Raw genomic sequence first — 25,209 nt, forward strand, 5'->3', positions numbered from 1 at the left:
TTTGAATGTAAGACAGATACATAGTTCTGCTGTATTTATTAAACGGCTCTTGAAGTATTTAATTCTTGATTGAAGGTAGAAGATATCCACATTGGTATAAAGGGAGTTGTTATCTTCAGAAGTCTTTTTGTAAATCTGAAATAGAATAGGTTTTTATCAAGGATAGTACAGGAAAACGAAACAAAGTCCATTTATTTCATTCTGACTTGCTTAATGCTTCCATTAAATTCACATCATGCATAAAGATTTGCTCTCACATTTGCTGAAGCCCACATTATAGGCTAAGCTAGTACAGAACAAAAATACAAAGGACTTAATATGGCCAGTTGGAATGGCAGCTTCAATGAGGCTTTCCAAGTTCAGAGTCATCATTGTTCACTCAACAAGCACATATTTGAGTGTCTACTATGAGTAGACCATTATCTTGGACACTACTTTTTAATCAACTGTCACACATTTTATTAAAAAATGAAGTGGAAAAGGAGTTTGTATTTCTACAACACTGCCAGTTTTCTATAGTATCTATCAATCTCTCTCTTTTTGTCTTTTTTTTGGGCTGCACTGGCAGCATCTGGAAGTTCCCTAGCTGGAATTGGAGCTATAGCCACTGGCCTAGCCCACAGCAACAGCAATGCCAGATCCAGCCACGTCTGCAACTTACACCATAGCTCAGAGCAACACTGGATGCTTAACCTACTGAATGAGGCCAGGGATTGAACCTGTGTTCTCACGGATACTAGTCAGATTCATTTCTGCTGAGCCACGATGAAAACTCCAATGTCTCTTTTTTTATTTATTTATTTTTTTTATTATTTATTTTTTTTATTTTGTCTTTTTTTTTGTTGTTGTTGTTGCTATTTCTTGGGCCGCTCCCGCGGCATATGGAGGTTCCCAGGCTAGGGGTTGAATCGAAGCTGTAGCCACCGGCCTACGCCAGAGCCACAGCAACGCAGGATCCGAGCCGCGTCTGCGACCTACACCACAGCTCACGGCAACGCCGGATCATTAACCCACTGAGCAAGGGCAGGGACCGAACCCGCAACCTCATGGTTCCTAGTCGGATTCGTTAACCACTGCGCCACGACGGGAACTCCAAATGTCTCTTTTTTTAAATGGCTGCACACATGGCATATGGAAGTTCCTGGCCCAGGGACTGAATCTCAGCCCCAGCTGCAACCTAGTTGGGTTCTTTACCACTGAGCCACAATGAGATCTCCCACTGCTGATTTTTTTCCTTTTGGCTTACAGATATGCTCAAATGTCTCCTATTCAAAGAACTCTTCCCTTGACACTGCTATCCTCCTAGCACCTCCTTTTAGTTCTTATATCTAGTAGGATTTTATCAGTTCCCTACTGCATTTGACAGCTGATCATCTCCTTGAAACTTTCCCTTGGCTTCTGTGACACTTTAACTTCCATCCTTCATCTTTACACATCCAAAAAATCATCACCAAGTTTCAATGATGGCTCCAGAATCTGTACTTTTTGGAGACCTGCAATTCTATTGTCCTAATGCTAATAGCCCCATTGACCTCTTGGGCTCTAGTCTATCTCCCACCTCCTCGCAGATATATTGTAGCCAGATTTACCTTTCTAGATAAGACTACAAATCATGGCATTCCCTTCCTTAAAAACTTTTAATAGCTTCCCCATTCCATATGAATTAAGCTCAAACTCCCAGATTAGAATTCAAGGCCATCTATATACTCTGGCTTCAGTTCGCTTTTTTGGATTTCTATCCCATCACTTCCTGACACATCTTTTTCCAGACTAGCTGTACTTCTTGATGGCCTCTAGAGCGACTTGATGCTTTCCTGCCTCTATGCCTTTGTTCCTGCTGTTCCTTTAAGAATGAACAAACTGGAGTTCCCACTGTGACACAGTGGATTAAAAATCTGGAGTTCCCATTGTGGCTCAGCAGTAACGAACCCGATTAGTATCCATGAGGATGCAGGTTTGATCCCTGGCCTCACTCAGTGGGTAATGATCTGGCATTGCCATGAGCTGCGGTGTAGGTTGCAGATGCGGCTTGGCTCTGCTGTTGCTGTAGTTGTGGTATAGGCTGTCAGCTGCAGCTCTGATTTGACCCCTAGCCTGGGAACTTCCATATGCCGTGGATGTGGCCCTAAAAAGAAAAAAAAAAAAGAAGAACCTGACTGAAGTGGCTCAGGTCACTGTGGAGACTTGGATTTGATATCTGGCCTGGCATAGTGGGTTAAAGGATCTGGTGTTGCTGCAGCTGCGGTTTGGATTCAATCCCGGGCCTAGGAACGTTCATATGCTACGGGTGCAGCCATTAAAAAAAAAAAAAAAAAAGAGGAAAAGCAAAGCAAAGAATGAACAACCTGTTTCCTCTTCCCACTACTGTACCTCTATCTCATCAAATCTCTGCTTATAGAAATCTTGCTCATACCTCAAGGCATGTTATATTGACACTGCAGGTTAGAATTCATATAGAAGTTCACTGAAGAGTTCAAATTCCATCCTTTTCATTTAAAATCTCAGGTTCTCTAAATCAGATAGGCTCTCTCTCAGCATTTTGTACTTTGTTTTATACCAGTTAGTACTCCCTAAAGGCAGGGAGCCATGGTGTGGAATTCATCTTTGTTTCCCTCATAGACACATAGAAGTGTTAAATGAGTATGTGTTGAATTAAATTAAGGGACCTCAGTTTTCAAAATATTAGGGAGAGTAAAATAAATTAATAACTTTTTTTTTAAGAGGCCAAAGACTGAGCTCTAAAATTTGTTCACTTGATGGATACTTTAAAGTACCAATACTGAAATCTAAATAGCTAAAAGGGGAGTTCCCGTCGTGGGGCAGTGGTTGATGAATCCGACTGGGAACCATGAGGTTGTGGGTTCAATCCCTGGCCTTGCTCGGTGGGTAAAGGATCTGGCGTTGCCGTGAGCTGTGGTGTAGGTCGCAGATGCGGCTCGGATCCCGCATTGCTGTGGCTATGGCATAGGCGGGTGGCTATAGCTCCAATTCGACCCCTAGCCTGGGAACCTCCATGTGCTGCGGGAACAGCTCAAGAAAAGGCAAAAAGACAAATAAATAAATAAATAGCTAAAAGGGAAAGGTATAGAGTCTTACCACTCTTCTTGAGAAGTTCTCCTTTCCGGGATCTATCCAGGTTTTCAAGAAACTGTTCAAAAACTTTTACGAAAGGAGCTAGACTGGTTTTCTTATAGTCTAAATTATGAAAACCGAGAATTATAATTAGTATTTTGGCAGCAAAAAGTAACATGAAAGTATAACTTTTAAGTTTCTGGTAAGAATTCTCTAGAATAGTGCTATCCAATAAAAACATAATGAGAAATATGTAAATTAAAATGTTTTAGTAGTCACATTAAAAGGTGAAATTAATTTTGGCGTTCCCACTGTGGCTCATTGGGTTACCAACCTGACTAGTGTCCATGAGGACTTGAGTTTGATCCCTGGCCCTGCTCAGTGGGTTAAGAATCCAGTGTTGCCATGAGCTGTGGTGTAGGTCACAGATGCAGTTCAGATCTGGTGTTGCTGTGGCTGTGGTATAGGTTGGGAGCTGCAGTTCTGATTTGACCCCTAGCCTGGGAACTTCCATATGCCGCAGGTGTGTCCCTAAAAGAAAAAAAATTAACTCATTACATCTAAAATGACATTTCAGGAGTTCCCGTCGTGGCGCAGTGGTTAACGAATCCGACTAGGAACCATGAGGTTGCGGGTCGATCCCTGCCCTTGCTCAGTGGGTTAACGATCTGGCGTTGCCGTGAGCTGTGGTGTAGGTTGCAGACGCGGCTTGGATCCCCCATTGCTGTGACTCTGGCGTAGGCTGGTGGCTATGGCTCCGATTCGACCCCTAGCCTGGGAACCTCCATATACCACAAGAGCGGCCCAAGAAATAGCAAAAAAATAAAAAAATAAAAAATAAAAAAAAATAAATAAAATGACATTTCAATATATGATAAAGATTGAAATGTTTTTTTTTCTACTAAGTATCCTACTAATACTAGATCCGAGCCACGTCTGCAACCTACACCATAGCTCACGGCAATGCCAGATCCTTAAGCCACTGAGTGAGGCCAGGGATAGAACCTGCATCCTCATGGATAATAGTTGGATTTATTTCCGCTGCACCACCATGGGAACTCCCCAAGTATCAGTTTTTAAATTTAAATGAATTAAAATTGGGACTTCCCATGGTGGTGCAGCAGAAATGAATCCAACTAGCATCCATGAGGATGTGGGTTGGATCCCTGGCATCACTCAGTGCGTCAGGGATCTGGTGTTGCCATGAGCTGCGGTATAAGTCTCAGATGCGGCTGGGATCCTGTGTTGCTGTGGTTGTGACTGTGGTTGGTGGCTACAGATCTGATTCGACCCTTAGCCTGGGAACTTTCATATGCCAAGGGTGTGGCCCTTAAAAAAGTAAAAAAAAAAACCAAACAAAAAAAAACAAACCTCAACCCCCTGGGAGTTACTGTCTTGGTTTAGCAGAAACGAATCTGACTAGTATGCATGAGGATGTGGGTTTGATCCCTGCTTGGCCTCTCTCAAGTGGGTTGAGGATACAGTGTTGCTGTGAGCTGTGGTATAGGTCACAGACACGGCTTGGATCCTGTGTTGCTGTGGCTGTGGCCTAGGCTGGCAGCTGTAGCTCCAGTACAACCCCTAGCCTGGGAACCTCCATATGCCGAGGGTACAGCCCTAAAAAGTAAACAAAACAAAACAAAACACAACAAAAACCCCCCAAAACAATCAATATTGCCTGAGGTGGTTATGAACTAGGTCTTAGAAAGAAGGTAAAATTAGATAGAGGGGAGAGGAACATACCAGGATTTGGGAAATAGAAAGGAAGGAGCAAATGGTACTAATGTGAAACGGACAAAGGCTTAGAATCACAGAAACTAAAGAAATAATAAGGAACTTACACATCACTTATTCCAGTCTCCCACCACCTCTAAAGCATCCCTGATTTACAGATGGCTATTACCCATTATGAATACTTGAAATGATACGCAGTTCAGTTTGTTTATTCATTTATTTAGGGCTGCACCTGCGGCATATGGAAGTTCCCAGACTAGGGGTCAAATCAGAACTGCAGCTGCTGGCCTACACAACAGCCACAGAAATACCAGATCTAAGCCACGTCTGTGACCTACACCACAGCTCATGGCAACACCAGATCCTTAACCCACTGAGTGAGGCCGGGGATTGAATCCCATCCTCATGGATACTAGTTGGGTTCTCAACCCACTGACCTACAATGCAGATTCCAGTTCAGTTCATTTTTGAACACATATTTATTAGAAAATTTCTCCTTATAGGAAAATAAAACTTTCTTTCTTTTCTTTTTCTTTTTTTTTTGCTTTTTTAGGGCCAACTTGTGGCATATGGAGGTTTCCAGGCTAGGGGTCAAATCAGAGCTGCAGTTCCTGGCCTTTACCACAGCCACAGCAATGAGGGATCTGAGCCAAGTCTGCAACCTACACTACAGTTCACAGCAACGCCAGATTCTTAACCCATGGAACAAGGCCAAGGACTGAACCTGCATTCTCATGGATGCTAGTCAGATTTGTTAACCTCTGAGCCACGACAGGAACTCCCAAAACTTGCTTTCTTAAAACCTCTGAACAAAAGCAAAAGATGTCCACAAAGAGACAATATTAAATTTAAAAAGTTGTTAGGAGTTCCCTTTGTGGCTCATTACGTTAAGAACCAGATGAGGATTAGGTTCAATCCCTGGCCTAGCTCAGTGGGTTACAGATCTGGCGTTGCTGCAAGCTGTGGTGTAGGTCTAAGTTGTGGCTCGGATCTAGTGTTGCTGCAGCTCTGGAGTAGGCCTTTAGCTGCAGCTCCGATTAGACCCCTAGCCCGGGAACTTCCATATGCTGTAGGAGTGGTTGTAAAAAGAAAAAAAGAAAGTTGTGTTAAAGTAATATATGTACTTTGTTAAAAAGAGTGAAACAGTACTAACAGGTTCATAGACCAACAAATAGCAGTCCTCTACCCTAATTCTGACGTCTTCATCCTCTTGAATGGCAATTACCTCTTTCTTTCCTAGCATTCACTTCCAAAAATGAGTATTTCCATTGTTACTTAAAAATCTAAGGCCGGGAGTTCCCGTTGTGGCTCTGTGGTTAACGAATCCGACTAGGAACCATGAGGTTTCGGGTTCGATCCCTGGCCTTGCTCAGTGGGTTAAGGATCCAGTGTTGCCGTGAGCTGTGGTGTAGATTGCAGACATGGCTCGGATCCCACGTTGCTGTGGCTCTGGCGTGGGCCGGCGGCTACAGCTCCGATTGGACCCCTAGCCTGGGAACTTCCATATGCCACGGGAGCAGCCCAAAAAATGGCAAAAAGACAAAAAAGGCCATTCTTCCTAGGGCTTTGGCTTTTTTATGGGGATGGGTAGTAGGAAGAGGTCTGAAAGTTCTTAATATCTTCTCAGTTCTCAGTGTTAATTTTCAAAATAATGTGCCTTGTTGTAGGTCTGTTTTCTTATGCTGAGCCCTTTCAATAAAGGGGTATTTCCTGGGATGTGTTTTATATAATTTTGACAGGTTCCTCCCTGTTTTATGTGTTCTTTTCCTGTCAGATATTAGACCCGTTGAAACAATTTTATCTTTTTCCTCCTAAAACAAGAACAAACTTGTCTTTTTTGCACTACTTCCTGGGAAATCTCAACTTTTCTAGCCCTTGTATTTTTTATTGTAATGATTTTTTTTGTTTCTAAGACCTCTTTCTTGTTCTCTGTTTCCTTTTCATAGCATTTTTGTTTTGTTTTGTTTTGTTTTTTTGCCTTTTCTAGGGCCGCTCCCACGGCATGTGGACATTCCCAGGCTAGGGGTCGAATTGGAGCTGTAGCCACAGGCCTACACCAGAGCCACAGCAACGTGGGATCCGAGCCGCATCTACAACCTACACCACAGCTCATGTCAACGCCGGATCCTTAACCCACTGAGCAAGGCCAGGAATCAAACCTGCAACCTCATGGTTCCTAGTCGGATTCGTTAACCACTGTGCCACGATGGCAACTCCTTCATAGCATTCTCATATTGCTTCATGGATACACTGTCTTATTCTCTGAGCATATCAGTTTCTTAAGAAAAGGCTTCCTGTGTTACTTGTATTGTCTGTTTTCCCTGAGTTCTTTTTACCAGTTTATTCTCATTAAAAAAAATTTTTTTTTCATTTTAGGGCTGCACCAGTCAGGGGTCAAATTGGAGCTGCAGCTGCTGGCCTGCACCACAGCCATAGCAATGCCAGATCTGAGCAGCATCTTTAACCTATGCTGCAGCTTACGGCAATGCCATAACCTAAACAAAGTAAACTGCATACATAGTAGTTGTTAAATGAATAGCTGTTGAATCTAAGACTGTGAGATTCAAACAACTATCAACATTAATTGACAATTTAGTTATATAATGTAGATCCTGGCATTTAGATGTTACTTAGTAAATATTTGTTGGTTCCCCCCGCCACCTGCCCCGTTTTTTAGGGCCACACCTGTGGCACATGGAAGTTCCCAGGTGAGGGGTCGAACTGGAGCTGTAGCCACTGGCCTACACCACAGCCACAGCAATGCCAGATCCAAGCCACGTCTGCCACCTACACCACAGCTCAGGGCAACACTGGATCCTCAACCCACTGAGGGAGGCCAGGGATTAAACCCGTGTCCTCATGGATACTAGTCAGGTTGGTTACTGCTGAGCCACGAGGGGAGCTCTTATTTAGTAAATATTTGTTGACTCAAATTAGATTTGGAGCATCATTTGGGCAGTTGATGAAAGTGAGAAATATTGCTGTAACATTATTTGTTACTGACCTGGTTTCAGGATAAACACTGATCCGTTCTGGGCTGAATCCAAGGATAATGAATTATTGGAGTCACAGAAAGATGGCTATATAAAAAGCTTTTGTGTGTTTGTATGTGTGTTAAAAAGCTTATCTTAAAGTGAGACTTCAATATATTAACCTACCTCTGGTTCTATGTTTGATACCAGATTCAGCTCCATTTTCTTTTTCTTCTTCATTAGTAGAAATAGCATCCAATTCATGGCAGATGGAACTACAAATAATAGAATAAGAGAATTTTAAAATTGGTTCTTGATCAGAATTACCCAGTGTATGATAGCACCATGAATCCTCTAAGATTTTCTGTGGAAAAAATTATGTGGTCAGCTAAATTTAGAATAGTCTAAAAACCATAATCTCTTCTTAGAGTTTTCTAAGCACATTAGCATATTAAAACCTGGAGATTCTTGAACTCCAGAACTTTTTTTTTGGTCTTTTAGGGCCATGCTGTGGCATATGGAAGTTCCCAGGCTAGGGGTCGAATTGGAGCTGCAGCTGTTGGCATACGCCACAGCCTCAGCAATGTAGGATCTAAGCCGCATCTGCAACCCAAATCATAGCTCACGGCAGTGCCAGATCCTTAACCCACTGAGCGAGGCCAGGGATCAAACCTGAGTCCTCATGGATACTTGTCAGGTTTGTTACTGCTGAGCCACCATGGGAACTTCCAGAACTTTTATCTATTTGTTTGGCCATGCCTGCAGCATGTGGAAGTTCCCTGGCCAGGGATCAAACCTGTGTCACAGCAGGGACTCAAGTCACTGCAGTGACAACACCCGATTCTTAACCCACTGCACCATAGGAGAACTCCAGTAATGAACTTTTAATCTATGGAGTTCCCCTTTTGGCTCAGTGGGCTAAGAACATGACTAGAATCCATAAGGATGCAGGTCCAAACCTTGGCCTCACTCAGTGTGTTAAAGGACCTGGCATTGCCATGAGCAGCAGGGCCAGTTGTAGACATGGCTTGGATCTGGTGCTGCTGTGGTTATGGTGTAGGCCAGCAGCTGCAGCTTGGATTTGACCCCTAGCCTGTGAACTTCCATATGCTGCATGTGTGGCCCTAAAAAAACAAAAAAAATGAACTTTTTATCTGCTTAAGTCTGCATTTTCCAAACTTTTATATATATATATATATATATATTTTTTTTTTTTTTTTTTCTCAACATAATAGCAGCTGAAAATCTTCTGTTCTGTGCAACTCACCAGGAAATATTGCTCTGCTAGGTCATTATCATATAGCCTCAGAGAAGCTGCCTCTCTGGAAGGGATCTAATCCAATACACTTCAAATTTAGAACAACAATCACAAAAAAAGGAGTCACTGGAGTTCCCCGGTGGCTCAGCAGATTAAGGACCCAGCATTGTCACTCCTGTGGCAAGGGGGATGTTCCTGATTCCTGATTCCTGGCCCGTGGACTTCCGTATGCCTCAGGTATTATTGCAAACAAACAAACAAAAACAAATGATCAATGATATGAACATACCTTATGGTTGGAACAGTAAATGGGTCAAACTGATCCACTTTCTGTAAATCAATAGGCACAGAAATGCGACCTGTGAGAACCAAAATTATAAATTGATGAATGTAGAACAGAAATCATAGGCCGTCTCCTATAAGTTATTTTTGGCTAAAGTTTTAATCTAAGGCTTAGAAAGAGGGTTAGACTTATCTCTTAAGAACTATATTTAGAAGTAGAAATTAAAAGTACTTTCACATTAGGTATGCTTAACACCAAGATGCATATTGAACCATTACCTAGTTGCTCTTATTTCTACTTTTATTTCTCTCTTCCTCTTCCCTATATCCTTCTATATTTAAGTACAGAACAATCTCAAATTTAGTGAGTTCTGAACATGGAACAGAATAGATGTGAAATAGTTCATTTAGTTACCCTGATCTATATGCTGAGATCAAAACAGACACCTATGTGTTGGGCATCTTTGGAAATAAAATAGATGACATTATATTATCCTTTTACAATATTCACAACTGAGACACCACATAAAATTCACATCTCAGAAATGAGATAATGAATTTAAAGAATGCCAGGTGACTAACAAAATAATTAAGAGAATTGGGAGTTATTGATTGAAGACAGAGTAAAAAGACTGCAGCTACTTAATGGGAAAAATATAATAAAAATGTATACATTTACGAATTAACATAATTATTCAGCCAAATCTTAAACATTAGAATAAGGGGATACTACTGAAGCTTTAGAATTAAGCTTAAAATAGGAGTTCCCGTTATGGCGCAGTGGAAATTAATCCGACTAGCATCCATGAGCATGCAGTTTGATCCCTGGCCTTGCTCAGTGGGTTGGGGATCTGGTGTTGCTGTGGCTGTGGTGTAGGCCAGCAGCTGGAACTCTGATTTGACCCCTAGCTTGGGAACTTCCATATGCTGCAAGTGTGGCCCTAAAAAGCAAAAAAAAAAAAAAAAAAAAAAAAAGAATTAAGCTTAAAATAAATATTAAGAAACATTAAGCTTATTACCAAAAGAAGCTAAAAATACATAATTAACAGGTTTGAAAAGGGGCTATATAAATGTATAGACTATGGAGTCATTATAGATTATTAAAGGAAACCAGGTAATTTGGGAGAATCGAATTCATGACAGACACTGTTCTAAGCACTTCACATTTTATTTTATTTTTTTCTTTTTGCCATTTCTTGGGCCGCTCCCGTGGCATATGGAGGTTCCCAGGCTAGGGGTCGAATGGGAGCCGCAGCTGCTGGCCTACATTAGAGCCACAGCAATTCGGGATCCGAGCCGTGTCTGCAATCTACACCACAGCTCACAGCAACGCCTGATCCTTAACCCACTGAACAAGGCCAGGGATCGAACCTGCAACCTCATGGCTCCTAGTCAGATTCGTTAACCACTGAGCCATGACGGGAACTCCAGCATTTCACATTTTAGATCTTCACCATAACCCACTGAGGTTACTATTATTATCTCTATTTTATTTTATTCTATTTTATCTGTCTTTATAGGGCTGCACCGGCAGCATATGGAGGTTTCTTTCTTTCTTTTTTTTTTTTTTTTTTGTCTTTTTGCCTAGGGCCGCTCCCGCAGCATATGGACATTCCCAGGCTAGGAGTCGAATTGGAGCTGTAGCCCCCCGCCTATGCCAGAGCCACAGCAACGCAGGATGTGAGCCGCGTCTGAGACCTACATCACAGCTCACGGCAATGCCGGATCCCTAAACCACTGAGCAAGGCCAGGATCAAACCTGCAACCTCATAGTTCCTAGTCAGATTCGTTAACCACTGAGCCATGATGGGAACTCCCAGAGGTTTCTTTCTAGGGTACGGGTCGAATAATCCCAGAGCAAGTGGCAGAGGTGGACTGTTGACACCAAAAATGACAACTAAATACTTCTCATTTATTGGCTGGAGCAAAATTTATGCCAATATAGCCACTGTTATATTTATTTTAAATCTGTTTTAATCCATCAAATTTTATGTAATAGAAATATGAAAGAGGAAAGCTAAATCCATTGAAAAAGAACTGAGGTAAACAGACATTTCTCCAAAGAAGACATACAGGTGGCCAACAGGCACATGAAAAAATGCTCAACATCACTAATTATTAGAGAAATGCAAATCAAAACTACTATGAGGTATCACCTCACTCTGGTCAGAATGGCCATCATGAAAAAGTCCACAAATAATAAATATTGGAGAAGGTGCAGAGGAAAGGGAACCCTCCTACACTGTTGGTGGGAATGTAAATTATGGGCAGGCACTATGAAGAACAGTAAGGAGGTTCCTTAAAAATAAAGTTACCACATGATCCTGCAATCCCACTCCTAGGCATATATCCAGAGAAAATTATACTTTGAAAAGATACATGCACCCCTGTGTTCATAGGGGCACTATTTACAATAGCCAAGACAAGGAAGAAACCTAAATGTCAATCAACAGATAAATAAAGAAGATACGGTACACACACAGTGGAATATTACTCAGTCATAAAAAATGAAATGCCATTTTCAGCAACATGGATGGACTTAGAGATTATCATACTAAGTTAAATAAGTCAGACAGACAATGATAAATACCAAATACAAATGTGTTACCACTTACATGTGGAATCTAAAATATGACACAAATGAACAGAAATAGACTCACTGATATAGAGAACACACTTGTGGTTGTCAAGTGGGAGGGGAAAGGGGAAGGAAGGATTGGGAGTTTGGGATTAGCCAGATGCAAACTATCATACATAGGATGGATAAACAAGGTTCTACTGTACAGCACAAGGAACTATATTCAATAGTCTATGATTAACCATAATGGAAAAGAACATGAAAAAGAATATATGTGTATAACTGAGTCACTTTGCTATGTAGCAGAAATTAACACACATTGTAAATCAACTATACTTCAATAAAATTAAAAAAAAAAAAAGAAAAGATACATGCACCCCAATGTTCATTACAGCAAACTATTTTCAATAGCCAAGATAAGGAAGCAACCTAAATGTCTACCAACAGATGAATGAAGATTTGGTACATATATACAATGGAATATTACTCAGCCATAAAATAGAATGAAATAATGCCATTTGCAGCAACATGGATGAACCCGGAGATTATTATACTAAGTGAAGTAAGCCAGACCAGAAAATATCATGTGATATCACTTATATGTGGTATCTTAAAAAAAAAAGACACAAACAAATTTAATTACAAGACAGAAATAGACTCATAGACATAGAAAAGAAACTTATGGTTACCAAAGGGGAAAGGGTGAGGGAGGGAAAAATTAGGATTTGGGGGTTAACATATACATACTGCTATATTTAAAATATGTAAACAATAAGGACCTACTGGATACCTCAGAGATATACACTAAATATTTAGTAATAACCTATAAGGGAAAAGAACCTGAAAAAGAATCTCTCTCTATATGAATAAAACTGAATCACTGTGCTGTATACTTGAAACTAGCATGACACTGTAAATCAACTATGCTTCAATAAAAAAAATAATAAATTAAAAAAAAGAAAAAGAACTGAGGGAGGCAGTGGAGTGGAAAAAGCACAGAACTTGGAATTTTAAAACAACTCTGTTCCTAGCTCTGACACAATTTAAGACTGAAGTCACTTCTTTGGCCACTTTTTTCCCCTCTATACAGTGAGAGCTGTTCTGTGATTTCTTTCTTTTCTCTTTTTTTTATTTTTATTTTTTGTCTTTTGCCATTTCTTGGGCCGCTCCCGCAGCATGTGGAGGTTCCCAGGCTAGGGGTCTAATTGAAGCTGTAGCTGCCAGCCTACGCCAGAGCCACAGCAATGTGGGATCCAAGCCGCATCTGCGACCTACACCACAGCTCACGGCAACGCCGGATCCTTAACCCACTGAGCAAGAGCAGGGATCGAACCGGCAACCTCATGGTTCCTAGTCAGATTCATTAACCACTGCGCCACGATGGGAACTCCTCTTTTTTATTTTTGCTTTTTAGGGCCACACCCGAGGCATATGAAGGTTGCCAGGCTAGGGGTTTAACTGGAGCTACAGCTGAAGGCCTACACCACAGCCAGAGCAACACCAGATCAGAGCCTTGTCTGTGACCTACACCACAGATCACGGCATCACCGGATCCTTAATGCTGAGTGAGGCCAGGGATCAAACCCAGGACCTCATGGTTCCTAGTTGGATTCCTTTCTGATGCACCACGTTATGTGATTTCTAAGTTCTCCAATTCTGCTTTTAACTCTGAACCTCAGAAATCCAGCTGAAAATTATTTACACAGTGGGAACTCATCCAGTAGCTACTAATCAACAACTGAAAAATAATTTAACTCAGTGCATTAGCTGACAGAACAGTTTTTCAACCTTTACTATTTCAGACACTTAACACCCAGTGACATGCTTTTCTAAAACAAGAAATAATTTTGGGAGTTCTCCTGTGCACAGAGGTTTAAGGATCTGGAGTTGTTGCTGCAGTGGCTCAGGTCACTGCTGTGATATGGGTACAATCCCTAGTGTGGGAACTTCTGCACACTGTAGCATGGACAAAAAAACCAACCACCCAACCAACCAAAGAATAACTTATATTTTTCTTTTAGTTTTCCTCACTTTCTTACCTGTTTTAGGATGAACACTAAACGGGCTCTTCAGTAAATGATTGATTCCTTTGCTAACATTGATATCCAGTCGTGGAAAACAGTATTGGAGCATAATTTCCCACTCAAGCCAGGGTCCACATTTATCATTTTTGCTGTTATTCTAAAAATAGATGCAAGTCCAGCATGAGGATCAGTAGGAACCTTTGAGGATTTCTTTAAAGTCTCTTATAAATGATCTTTAACCACTTTTAACTTAGTGAGCAAAACAATCAGAATTTAATTAAGAACTGTATTTGTAATACCGATTTCAACAGAATATACCTGATATCTGCTGGCTGCTTTCTTCAAATACTCCCAACGCTGAAGTGAATTCTGATGCTTTTGGAAGCTTTGTTGAAGTTCATCATGCATTGGTGAGGGGTGATTAAGGAACATACTCATTTAGGGCACATAAATGAACAACTTATTTTCAGTGTGTATTATCATAAGGAAAATAAAGTTTACCTAGAAAGCTATTACTATTTTCTTATTAAACACATATCCCTGGAAAAATTCCGCTGTAAAAATATACGACAGAAGGAATGCCTAAATAATTATATGGATTAGGGTAAAACCATCCCCTGATCTTTATATATTTTGATAATGATTCTGCATCCTGTAAAGAGTCATTAATTTTAGGAGGATCAATTCCAAAATGAGGAAATTTATTTATGAAATGGCCTCACTTACTGTATTCTAGACTAGAGATAAAAAAAAAATGCAGAAATCCAGGAGATGTTTTATATAAAAAAGATTAAACTCGTAAGAGTAAATATGTGAGGATATGTAGATAGAACACATTATAATATAGATCAATACAAGTAGCTTACAAAATAATGATTTGGGAAAGGATATTTTCAGGAACAAGGGCTAAAATCTTATCCCAGCTTTCTTTATTTTCAAGAATATTTTGACCAACCAAGGCATATTCTTCAAAGTATTTTTTAATTATGTTTATAGATTTTCTGCAGGAATAACAATGACAAAGTCCCATCACTATTAGCAGCACATACACCACATAGCTTTTGTCCATTTGGAAGGCTAGTACTTATTTTCACTCAATTTCTAGAACTTAACCCTCCTTCAGAGGGTTATGAGAGTTAAATGAGCCACTCTAAGGGGAAATAACCTAGCATAGCACTTGGCTGAGACTAGATATTCAAGAAATGTTTATTTCTTAAACTCCACAACTTCAAAGGTTAATAACATATAAATATGTAACAAGGGGAGTTCCTGTTGTGGTTCAGCAGGTTAAGAACCTGACTAATACCCATGAGGATTCCGCTGGATACCTAGCCTCGCTCAGCAGGTTAAGGATCTGGTGTTGCCATGAGCTGCAGTGTAGGTCGCAGATGCTGCTTGGATCCAGTGTTGCTGCGGCTGTGGTATAGGCCAGCAGCTGCAGTTCCAATTTGACCTCTAGCCTAGGAACTCCCATATGCTATAGATGTGGCCCTAAAAAGAAAAAGAAAAAAGTAACAAGCATAGAAAGCAAACAAGTCAGGTCAACATAATAATATAGCAGTAGTAGACTGTGGGACACAGTCTACCATTTCTACTCTGAATTGCTTGCTTTATTACTATTATTTTCTTTGGCGACATCTGTGGAATGTGGACATTCCCAGGCCAGGGATTGAACCTGTGCCACAGCAGTGCCAATCTTTAACCTACTGAGACACCAGGGAACCCCTGAGTTGCCTACTTTAACATCTTAGTGATTATATGGTGCTTAGCAACTTGCAAATAGACTCCATATCTGCTGTTTCATCTAATTTTTGCTACAACTCTGTGAGACAGATGGAACAGTTGTTCTCTCCAACATACTGCTCAGAAATGGAGGCTCTAATATTTTATCAAGGTCGTATTAAAATGACAGAATAGGGACTCTTACTCCCTTCTTTTTTTAATTTTTAATTTTTTGCTTTTTAGGGCCGCACCCACGGCATAGGGAGGTTCCCAGGCTAGGGGTCCAATCAGAGCTACAGCTGCTGGCCTATGCCACAGCCATAGCAACATCAGATCTGAGTCGTATCTTCGACCTACACCACAGCTCACACCAACATCGGATCCTTAACCCACTGAGCAGGGCCAGGGATTGAACTGGCAACCTCACGGTTCCTAGTCAGATTTGTTTCCGCTACACCACAATGGGAACTCCGGGACCCTTACTCCTAATGTTCTCCAGAGATGAATTCAATGGAAAGAGTACAGTTTTGAGAATCAGGCAGACCAGGACATGAATTCTAAATTTAACATTAGGAGTTCCCAGTGTGGCTCAGTGGTTAATGAATCCGACTAGGAACCATGAGGTTGTGGGTTCCATCCCTGGCCGCGCTCAGTGGGTTAAGGATCTGGCGTTGCTGTGAGCTGTGGTGTAGGTCTCAGACATGGCTCGGATCCCGAGCTGCTGTGGATCTAGCGTAGGCTGGAGGCTACAGCTCTGATTCAACCCCTAACTTTGGAATCTCCATATGCTGCAGGTGCAGCGCTAGAAAAGCCAAAAAAAAAAAAAAAAGATAAAAAGACCCCAAAAAAAAAAAAAAATTAACGATTATTTGTGTGAAGCCAAGCAAATTATACAATCTCTCCAAATCTCACTTTTTTTATCTGTTAAGTGGAGATACCATTGTGTCCCTCCTGAGGTTATTGTGAAAGCCAGTAAGAACAATTGTGAAGCACCTATTGTGAATACTGGAGCATAAAATAGACACTCAGTTAACTCTAGCTATTATTATTATGAAATGCTACCTCAGCAGAGAAAATTGACATGGTAATTCTAAAAGCATATGCAGGTAAATCAGACACAACTGCATGGAGTCTTTTCCAACAGACCTGACAAAAGGGTGAATTTTTTCATTTAGATGAACTTTCTTTTTAACGTCTTGACCACCCTGAAAAACAAATCATCAAAAATCACTTATGTATATTATATAACATATAATTAAAACCTTAACGTGTTCTAAAGATATCAATTAAATTCTGTCAAAGTATAGGACCTTGGGTGCTATTTTATATAGTCTCATACCTGTAATTTTCTGGAATAACTTTACTTGACATACTTGAACCAGAAAATTAATCTTATCTTCCTTTTCCCACAAAGGAGGATACTCACAGCAAAATATATTAAAAAATGTAGCTACTAAGATTTTAACTGACCTAATGGTAAAATCATCTACTCTGAAATATGGATGCTATAAAAGATAATTTTGGGAGTTCATGTCGTGGCTGAGTGGAAACGAATCTGACTAGTATCCATGAGGATGCAGGTTTGATCCCTGGCGTCACTCAGTGGGTTAGGATCTGACATTGCCTCGAGCTGTGGTGTAGGTCACAGAGGTGGCTTGGATCTGGCATTGCTATGGCTGTGGCATAGGCCAGCAGCTATAGCTCTGATTCGACCCCTAGCCTGGAAACTTCCATATGCAGTGGGTGTGACCATAAAAAGACAAAAAAAAAAAAAAAAAAAAAGATAGTTTAACTTTGTTACTAAATATACCAGGCTTGGTAGTACCTAGCAAATAAATATTAATGATCACTAAAGAAGATCTTACCTTTACAAGACTCAGATACTCAACTATCCCAGAACGTACTGCAGAGGACAGTTTCCTAACTGATTCATCGCAGACCCAACAATGAACTCCTCTCCTTCCAGAATATACCCAGAGACGATGTTTAAATCCAAAGTCCTCTGAGGAGAGAAATAATAGATTTTAAAACAAATCATAAACACCTGGTTCTTGCTTACTTCCTTAGCTTCATTTTTTTACCTCTTATCCATGTAACTCATCTGTTTTTGTTTTTGTCTTGTCTTTTTGTCTTTTAGGGTCACACCTGCAGCATTTGGAGGTTTTCAGGCTAGGGGTCCATTCAGAGCTGTAGCTGCCGGCCTACACCACAGCCACAGCAATGCAGGATCTGAGCCATGTCTGTGACCTACACTTCAGCTCACGGCAACACCAGATCCTTAACCCACTGAGTGAGGCCAGGGATCGAACCCGGTGTCTTCATGGATGCTATTTGGGTTTGGTAACTGCTGAGCCACAACGGGAACTCCTACGTGTACTCATCTTAACTATACTATAGTTGACTCCTGAACAAAGAAGGGGTTAAGGGTGTGACCCTCTGCAGTTGAAAATCCATGTATAACTCATAGTAGGCTCTCCATAGAAACAGTTCCTCTGCATCAGCAGTTCCTCTGTATTCAAGGTTCCACATCTCCAGATTCAACCAACCGTGCATTGTGTAGTACTTACTACTGAAAAAATTCTGGAGTTCCCTTTATGGCTTAGCGGTTAACAAACTTGACTAGGATTCATGAGGATGCAGGTTCGATCCCTGACCTATCAGTGGGTTAAGGATCTGGTGCTGTGGTGAGCTGTGGCGTAGGTCGCAGGCTCAGCTCAGATCCCACATTGCTGTGGCTGTTGGTAGGCTAGCAGCTGTAGCTCTGATTTGACCCCTAGCCTGGGAATCTCCCTATGCTGTGGGTGCTGCCCTAAAAAGACAAAAGAGGAGTTCCCGTTGTGGTACAGTGGAAACGAATCCGACTAGGAACCATGAGGTTGCAAGTTTGATCCCTGGCCTTGCTCAGTGGGTTGGGGATCCGGCGTTGTTCTGAGCTGTGGCGTAGGTTGGTCACAGCTTGGATCTGGTGTTGCTGTGGCTCTGGCATTGGCCAGCAGCTATAGCTCTGATTGGACACCTAGCCTGGGAACCTCCATATGCCACAGGTGTGGCCCCAAAAAGACAAGACGACGGAAAAAAAAAAAAAAAATCTGTATAAGTGGACCTGTGCCATTCAAACCCATGTTGTACACTATTTGAAGTTTCCATGATCTTGCCTTCAGTTCTTTCCTGAATCTGGTCTCTTTGCTAAGAATTTCTTCATGCTCCAGTACTTCCATTTCTCTCCCTGACCAAACAGCCATTTATCTCTAAAGACCTAGTCTAGGGTATTTTGTTTTGTTTTGTCTTTTTAGGGCCACATCCATAGCACATGGAAGATCCAAGGCTAGGGATCAAAGTGGAGCTGCAGCCACTGGCGTACGCCACGGCCACAGCAACGCCAGATCTGAGCCAAATCTTTGAACTACACTACAGCTCATGGCAATGCCAGATTCTTAACCCACTGAGGCAGGCCAGGGATCGAAGCTGCGTCCTCATGGATACTAGTCAGATTCATTTCCGCTAAACCCCATTGGGAACTCCCAGTCTTGGGACTTTTAAAAGAGTTAATGAATAAGCCCCCTATATAAGAGTTAGCTATTATCATTATCCTTATGATTACCTCTTCTAGGAAGCCTTTTATCATCTAATTTCTTCCCATTCCTGTATACATTCTTGCTGTTCTATATCCCCATAGCACCCTGTGCATATTAACACATATGTAATCCTCAATTTCCTTACTTGTTTCCTCTTTAGACTGCATAACCTACTTGAGGGTAAGAAATGTTATCTTTCCTATTTCCTTCATCTAGGACAGCACCTAGCATACAGAATTGCTCAAAAGACGGGTGAATTGGGGGAAAAAACTCAATGATTTGATTGATAGTTTTATCAAAGTTTCAACTGTAACTTTAAGCTTTTATTTACCTAACATGTTTCAAAAAACATGTTAGAAATATATGAGGTTTATAAAATGGCACAGATAGACTAATATTCAGAGGAAAACAGATTCTTGCATTTGACTCTGCTCAGATACTGTCAATACTTGCCCTTCAATGCTCGATCAATGATGTGTATGGCCATCGTCATGAGGGTCCAGCACTTGGAACATATGTCTGCAGAACTGGAGCAGAATTAGCATTACTGGCTGTCAGTGGTATCACCCACCCAAACAGCAAAATGTGTGAAACTCACCTACAACATCTCCTCACATCATCATAGTCTGTCATGTCAATGTCAAAGACCAGCTCTTTTTCCTGAGCCTGGAAAGCTCCCAGCTTCACTGTATTGTGCTGATTGGGCTACAAGTACAAAATATCAATCCATTTCTGTAAAACATACATCAGATATACTTATTTCTACCTACATTGAAAACGTGGCCAAAGAGAAGGGAAGAAACCATATAATCCCAAGTCTATGTCAGTTGAAGTTCATTAATTCTATCCTCTACATTCAGAATTGATAGCGATATAACTTAAATCTACTTAAAACAAGGTTTGATAAATACATATTATCATATTTTATTTTTTCTAGTTCTACTGAGATATAATTGACATATGATACTGTAATAAATACTTGTGGATTAATAGAAATCATAATAAAGCATTTTAGGTTTCTTATAAGGAAAAGTACATACAAATAAATTAATACCTCATTTATAGGTATTTTAAGGACCTTTAACTATTACTGGACATATAAATAACAAAAATTTAAAATTAAAAATTTTCTAGGAGTTTCTTTTGTGGATTAGCAGTGATGAACCTGACTAGTATCCATGAAGACACAGCTTCAATCCCTGGCCCCACTCAGTGGGTTAAGGATCTGGCGCTGCCTCAAGCTACGGTGTAGGTCGCAGATGTGGCTCAGATCAAGTGTTGCTGTGACTGTGGCATAGGCTGGCAGCTACAGCTCTGATTCATCCCTCAGCCTAGGAACTTCCATATGCCGTGGATGTAGTCCTAAAAAGACAAAAAAAAAATTTTTTTTCCCTAAAAATTCTGGAGGTGGCACAGTAGGATCCAGTGTTTTCTCTGAGGCAGTGTGGGTTCTATGCCTGGCCTGGCACAGTGGATTAAAGATCTGGTGTTGCTGCAGCTGTGGTGTGGATTTGATCACTGGCCCAGAAACGTCAATATGCCATGAGTGTGTCTGAAACAGAAAGGGGAAAAAAAAACCCCAAAATATGAGAAATGTCTGTTAAAAAAAAACATCCTCCCAATTAGTCTGGCTTCAGCTGTAAGTAATCTCCTTTGAGCTGTGGACTACCAAGTAAGAAGATGGGCTGAAAACAAACACCTGACTTCCTTTAAACTTGAGCGAAAACAATAAAGATTTCTTTCTTTTTGCCTTTTTTTTTTTTTTTTTTTAAAGAAAGGCACAAGTCTTAAAAAAGAACCAGAAAGCAGATATCATCACAATTTTTATATGGAGGCCCAAAAAAGCTGAATCTTCACCTCTCAGTAAAGAAAGATGAGAAGGAACCTAACTGACACCTCAGACCTCCCAAAAGCCTCAGGAATAGGTGACAACAGGTATCTCTCGAGCTGAGACTAAAAACAGGAGGACTGGTTAACAATCTATTTATGAAGAAATTAAGTTCCTCATAGTTCTACATTTACTCTGTGGAGCTAGGTGACTGTACTTCCATTTCCCTGGCAGGGACACCTGAATTATTATCTGAAGAGTATAAAAGATAGGGCCTCTGGACTGAGGAGGGGAAAACAGGCACAGATGAAGAAGGGTGTAATGTACTGATATTCAGGGGATTGATTAGACATTTACATGCAGAATGTGAGACCCAGCCTTCTCCTCTATACCCTTCCACTGCCCCCCCAGGCAGGAGGTAGGAAGATTCCTCTCTGAAGACTCTGATCAGGCACTGTTATTAGGTTCTAGGAATAGATTAGTGGTCAAAACAAAGATCTCTGTGCTACTGGAGCTGTCATTCTAGCAAAGATCTAGAGAAAATGACATGAGAGCTTCTCTCAATAAAATGGCCCAGCTAGGTCATTCTGTAGTAAAGAAATCTCAGCCATGTATACAGAGCTTCTAATCAGCTTTTTAGTATTTTATTCTTTAAAAAATTAAAAAAAAATTTAGAGTTGATTTACAATGTTGTACCAATTTCTCCTGTATAGCAAGGTGACTCAATTATACACACACACACATACACACACATTCTTTTTTGTATTCTTTTCTATCACGGTTATTATTATTATTATTTTTTTTGGCTGTCCCTCAGCATATGGAGTTCCTGAGCCAGAGATCAGATACGAGCTGAAGTTCTGACCTATGCTACAGAGGCAGCAATGCTGGATCCTTAACCCATGGTGCTGCGCCGGTGATTGAACCTGTGTTGCAGCACTCCAGAGATACCTCTGATCCCATTGTACTACATTGAGAACTCCTCCATCATGGTTTATCCCAGGAGATTAAATATAGTTCCCTGTGCTATCCAGTAGGACTTTGTTGTTTAGTACTATATTATCATTACCTTTTTTTAAAGGCCGTACCTGAGACATATGGAAGTTCCCAGGACCAGGGGTTGAATCTCAGCTGCAGCTGCAGGCCTACACCAGATATGGCAACACTAGATCCAAGCCACATCTGCAACCTATGCCGCAGCTTGTGGCAATGCCAGATCCTTAACTCACTGAGTGAGGCTAGGGATCAAACCCACATCCCCACAGAGACAATGTCGGGTCCTTAACCCACTGAGCCACAAGAGGAACTCCCTCTATTCTTAAATATAAGCACAAGCAAGAAATTACTGGAGGAAATTTTCCTTATCATATGAGGAAAGCCTCCAATATGAAAGAACGGGGAAAAAATAAACAAAGAAAAAGTGCAACTTTAGAGAAAACAGATGGTGTAACAAAAAAATTAAACTATTATTGATATTCTCAGGTAATATATGTCAGTGAAAAAAATACATGATGCTCTAAAAAACTTCTTGGAGATTTTAAATATAATAGCAGAAAAGGAAACCTCTGAGGAAATTCCCCAGAAAGTAGAGAAAAAGGAAATTTAAAATAGAAAAAAAAAAAAATACAATTAGAGGACATAATATCTGATTGTAGGATTTCTAGAGACCAGAGAAAATAGGTAGGAAAAATTATATTAAAAATTAAAAAAGGGAGTGCAGGAGTTCCCATCATGGCTCAACAGGTTAAGAACTGGACAGACGGAGTTCCCGTCGTGGCGCAGTGGTTAACGAATCCGACTAGGAACCATGAGGTTGCGGGTTCGGTCCCTGCCCTTGCTCAGTGGGTTAAAGATCCGGCGTTGCCGTGAGCTGTGGTGTAGGTTGCAGACGCGGCTCGGATCCTGCGTTGCTGTGGCTCTGGCGTAGGCCGGTGGCTACAGCTCCGATTCAACCCCTAGCCTGGGAACCTCCATATGCCACGGGAGCGGCCCAAGAAATAGCAACAACAACAAAAGACAAAAGACAAAAAAAAAAAAAAAAAAAAAAAAAAAAAAAATTAAAAGAACTGGACAGAGTGTCCATGTGCATGATGGTTTGATTCCTGGCCTCTTAGTGGGTTAAGGATCTGGCATTGCTGCAAGCTGCAGCATAGGTTGCAGATGCAGCTCAGGTCTGGTGTTGCTCTGACTGTGGCATGGGCCTCAGCTACAGCTCTGACTTGACCCCTGGCATATGCCATAAAGAGGAAGAAAGAAAAAAAAAAAAGGGTAGATCCCATTATGGCTCAGCAGAAACAAATCTGACTAGTATCCATGAGGACACAGGTTTGATCCCTGGCTTTGCTCAGTGGGTTAAGGATCCAGTGTTGCTGTGAGCTGTGGTGCAGTTTGCAGATGCGGCTTGGATCCTACGTTGCCATGGCTGTGGCATAGGATGGTGGCTACAGCTCCGACTGGACCCCTAGCCTGGGAACATCCATATGCCATGGGTGCAGCCCTAAAAAGACAAAAGACTAAAAAAAAAAAAAAAAAAAAAAAAAATGCAAAATACTGGGGGAAAATGGTTTACAAACTCAACCATTAGTTAAGCATAATGGTAGAATAAACACATTCTCCAGATACACAAAGTGTCAAATATCTTTTCTTTCATGGACCTTTTCTTTTCTTTTCTTTTTTTGGTTCTTGTCTTTTTGCCTTTTCTGGGGCCCGCTGTAGAGATGTAGAGATTCCCAGGCTAGGGGTCAAATTGGAGCTGTAGCCGCGGCCTACGCCAGAGCCACAGCAACGTGGGATCCCAGACTCGACTGCAATCTACACCACAGCTCATGGCAGCGCCAGATCCTTAACCTGCAGAGCAAGGCCAGGGATCAAACCTGCAACTTCATGATTCCTAGTCGGATTCATTTCTGCTGCGCCACAACGGGAACTCCCATCAAAGAACAAATTTTATTTTCACTACAATCTACTTGCAAAAACTGTTAAAGTGTGGCTCCTTAATTAGAATAAACTCTAAAAATGTATCTCAAAACGCTAGGGGCACCAATCCATTCTTGGTTTAAAAAAACAATAAACTACATAAAAAACTGATTTCTTACTCTGTGGGAATATACCGCGCCTATATCAATCTTGTATGGATTCATTTTCTGCATCTCCTTTTCCAGCTCACTCTGGTTGTTGAAAGATTGGTAGCGAATGTAAATGTCATCTTTCAACGTGAATGAAAATTCACGGTGTTGAAAGTAATTCTTTACCACTGCAAAATGAACATACATTTTAAAAGTTAGTATGGTATTTTATCCAGTTCAGAGTATTAAAACATTAACCAACAAGAAGATATCTTTCACGAACCCTCTGTACTCAACACTGTGCTACATTAAAACAAAAACCAAAACCAAGAACTAGTCCCTAATTTGAAGGAGTTCACCATCCTGCATTTAATAGGGAAAGGTAAAAATGAGGAAAAAGATGCAGAAATATTTTCATGTAGTACCACCTCTCTTTCCTAGGTGGGCACTCAAATTCAGCTGGGAAGAGTTAAGTACCTCTCCTCTTTCAGGAGATGCCCGTCTGTCCCTGATGCAGATTATGTCTCTGCAGCTTCTTGCTACAACCCAGTGGACTCCCTTGCTCCCCGCCACCTCCGCCACCTTCGCTCAGGAACCGAGAAGATTAACACTGCATCAGAGCAGGTAAACGCTGCAACGAAAGTGAGTTCAAACACAAAGTGGGAGGAGCAAAGGCTCTGTCTTTCAGTGCGTGGTGTAGACTGGTCATTACATCCCACTCTAGGCCCATTTACACCTCGGCAGTGGTGGGGAGGGCTCAAGGCAACGCACAAAGGCGCCCGACACAAGGCCTGGAACATGGAAGGCACTTCATATTGTCATTCCAAGGTACCCTCCCAGAACCTCCTCACACTCCCCCCCCACCCCGAGCCATTTCCCACCCCGCTCCCGCCTTCATCACCTCCGCCATAGTTCAGCCAGCGATAGTACTGGGCGTAGGGAAAGAGCCTCCGGTAATAAAGCTTAAGCAGCTCGGGCAGCTCGGTAGGGTCAAACGTCTCCATGAAACGCAGAACTCAACCCAGGCAGGATTAGCACGAGAATTGGCGGGAACCGCACAGTCGAGCTTCCGCAACTGCGCAGGCGCGTAGTGGCAGCG

At 41.4% G+C, this 25,209-nt stretch overlaps 1 protein-coding gene across 2 annotated transcripts; it reads right to left on the minus strand.

The window, feature by feature from the left end:
• On the minus strand, positions 1-25,194 carry PRIM1 (primase (DNA) subunit 1). Of its 2 annotated transcripts, XM_021090961.1 has the most exons (14): positions 25,012-25,166; positions 24,588-24,741; positions 24,141-24,298; positions 19,816-19,922; positions 19,671-19,744; positions 17,508-17,644; positions 16,789-16,847; positions 14,812-14,921; positions 14,239-14,330; positions 13,936-14,077; positions 9,326-9,395; positions 7,965-8,053; positions 3,097-3,195; positions 1-135 (listed from the first exon to the last, which is right to left on the minus strand). In XM_021090961.1, the coding sequence occupies exons 3-14, from the start codon at positions 24,192-24,194 to the stop codon at positions 116-118; spliced, it is 1,053 nt and encodes a 350-aa protein (XP_020946620.1). In that variant the 5' UTR covers positions 24,195-24,298; positions 24,588-24,741; positions 25,012-25,166; the 3' UTR covers positions 1-115.

The sequence above is a fragment of the Sus scrofa genome, chromosome 5 (assembly GCF_000003025.6).
Source record: "Sus scrofa isolate TJ Tabasco breed Duroc chromosome 5, Sscrofa11.1, whole genome shotgun sequence".
NCBI classification, from domain to species: domain Eukaryota; kingdom Metazoa; phylum Chordata; class Mammalia; order Artiodactyla; family Suidae; genus Sus; species Sus scrofa.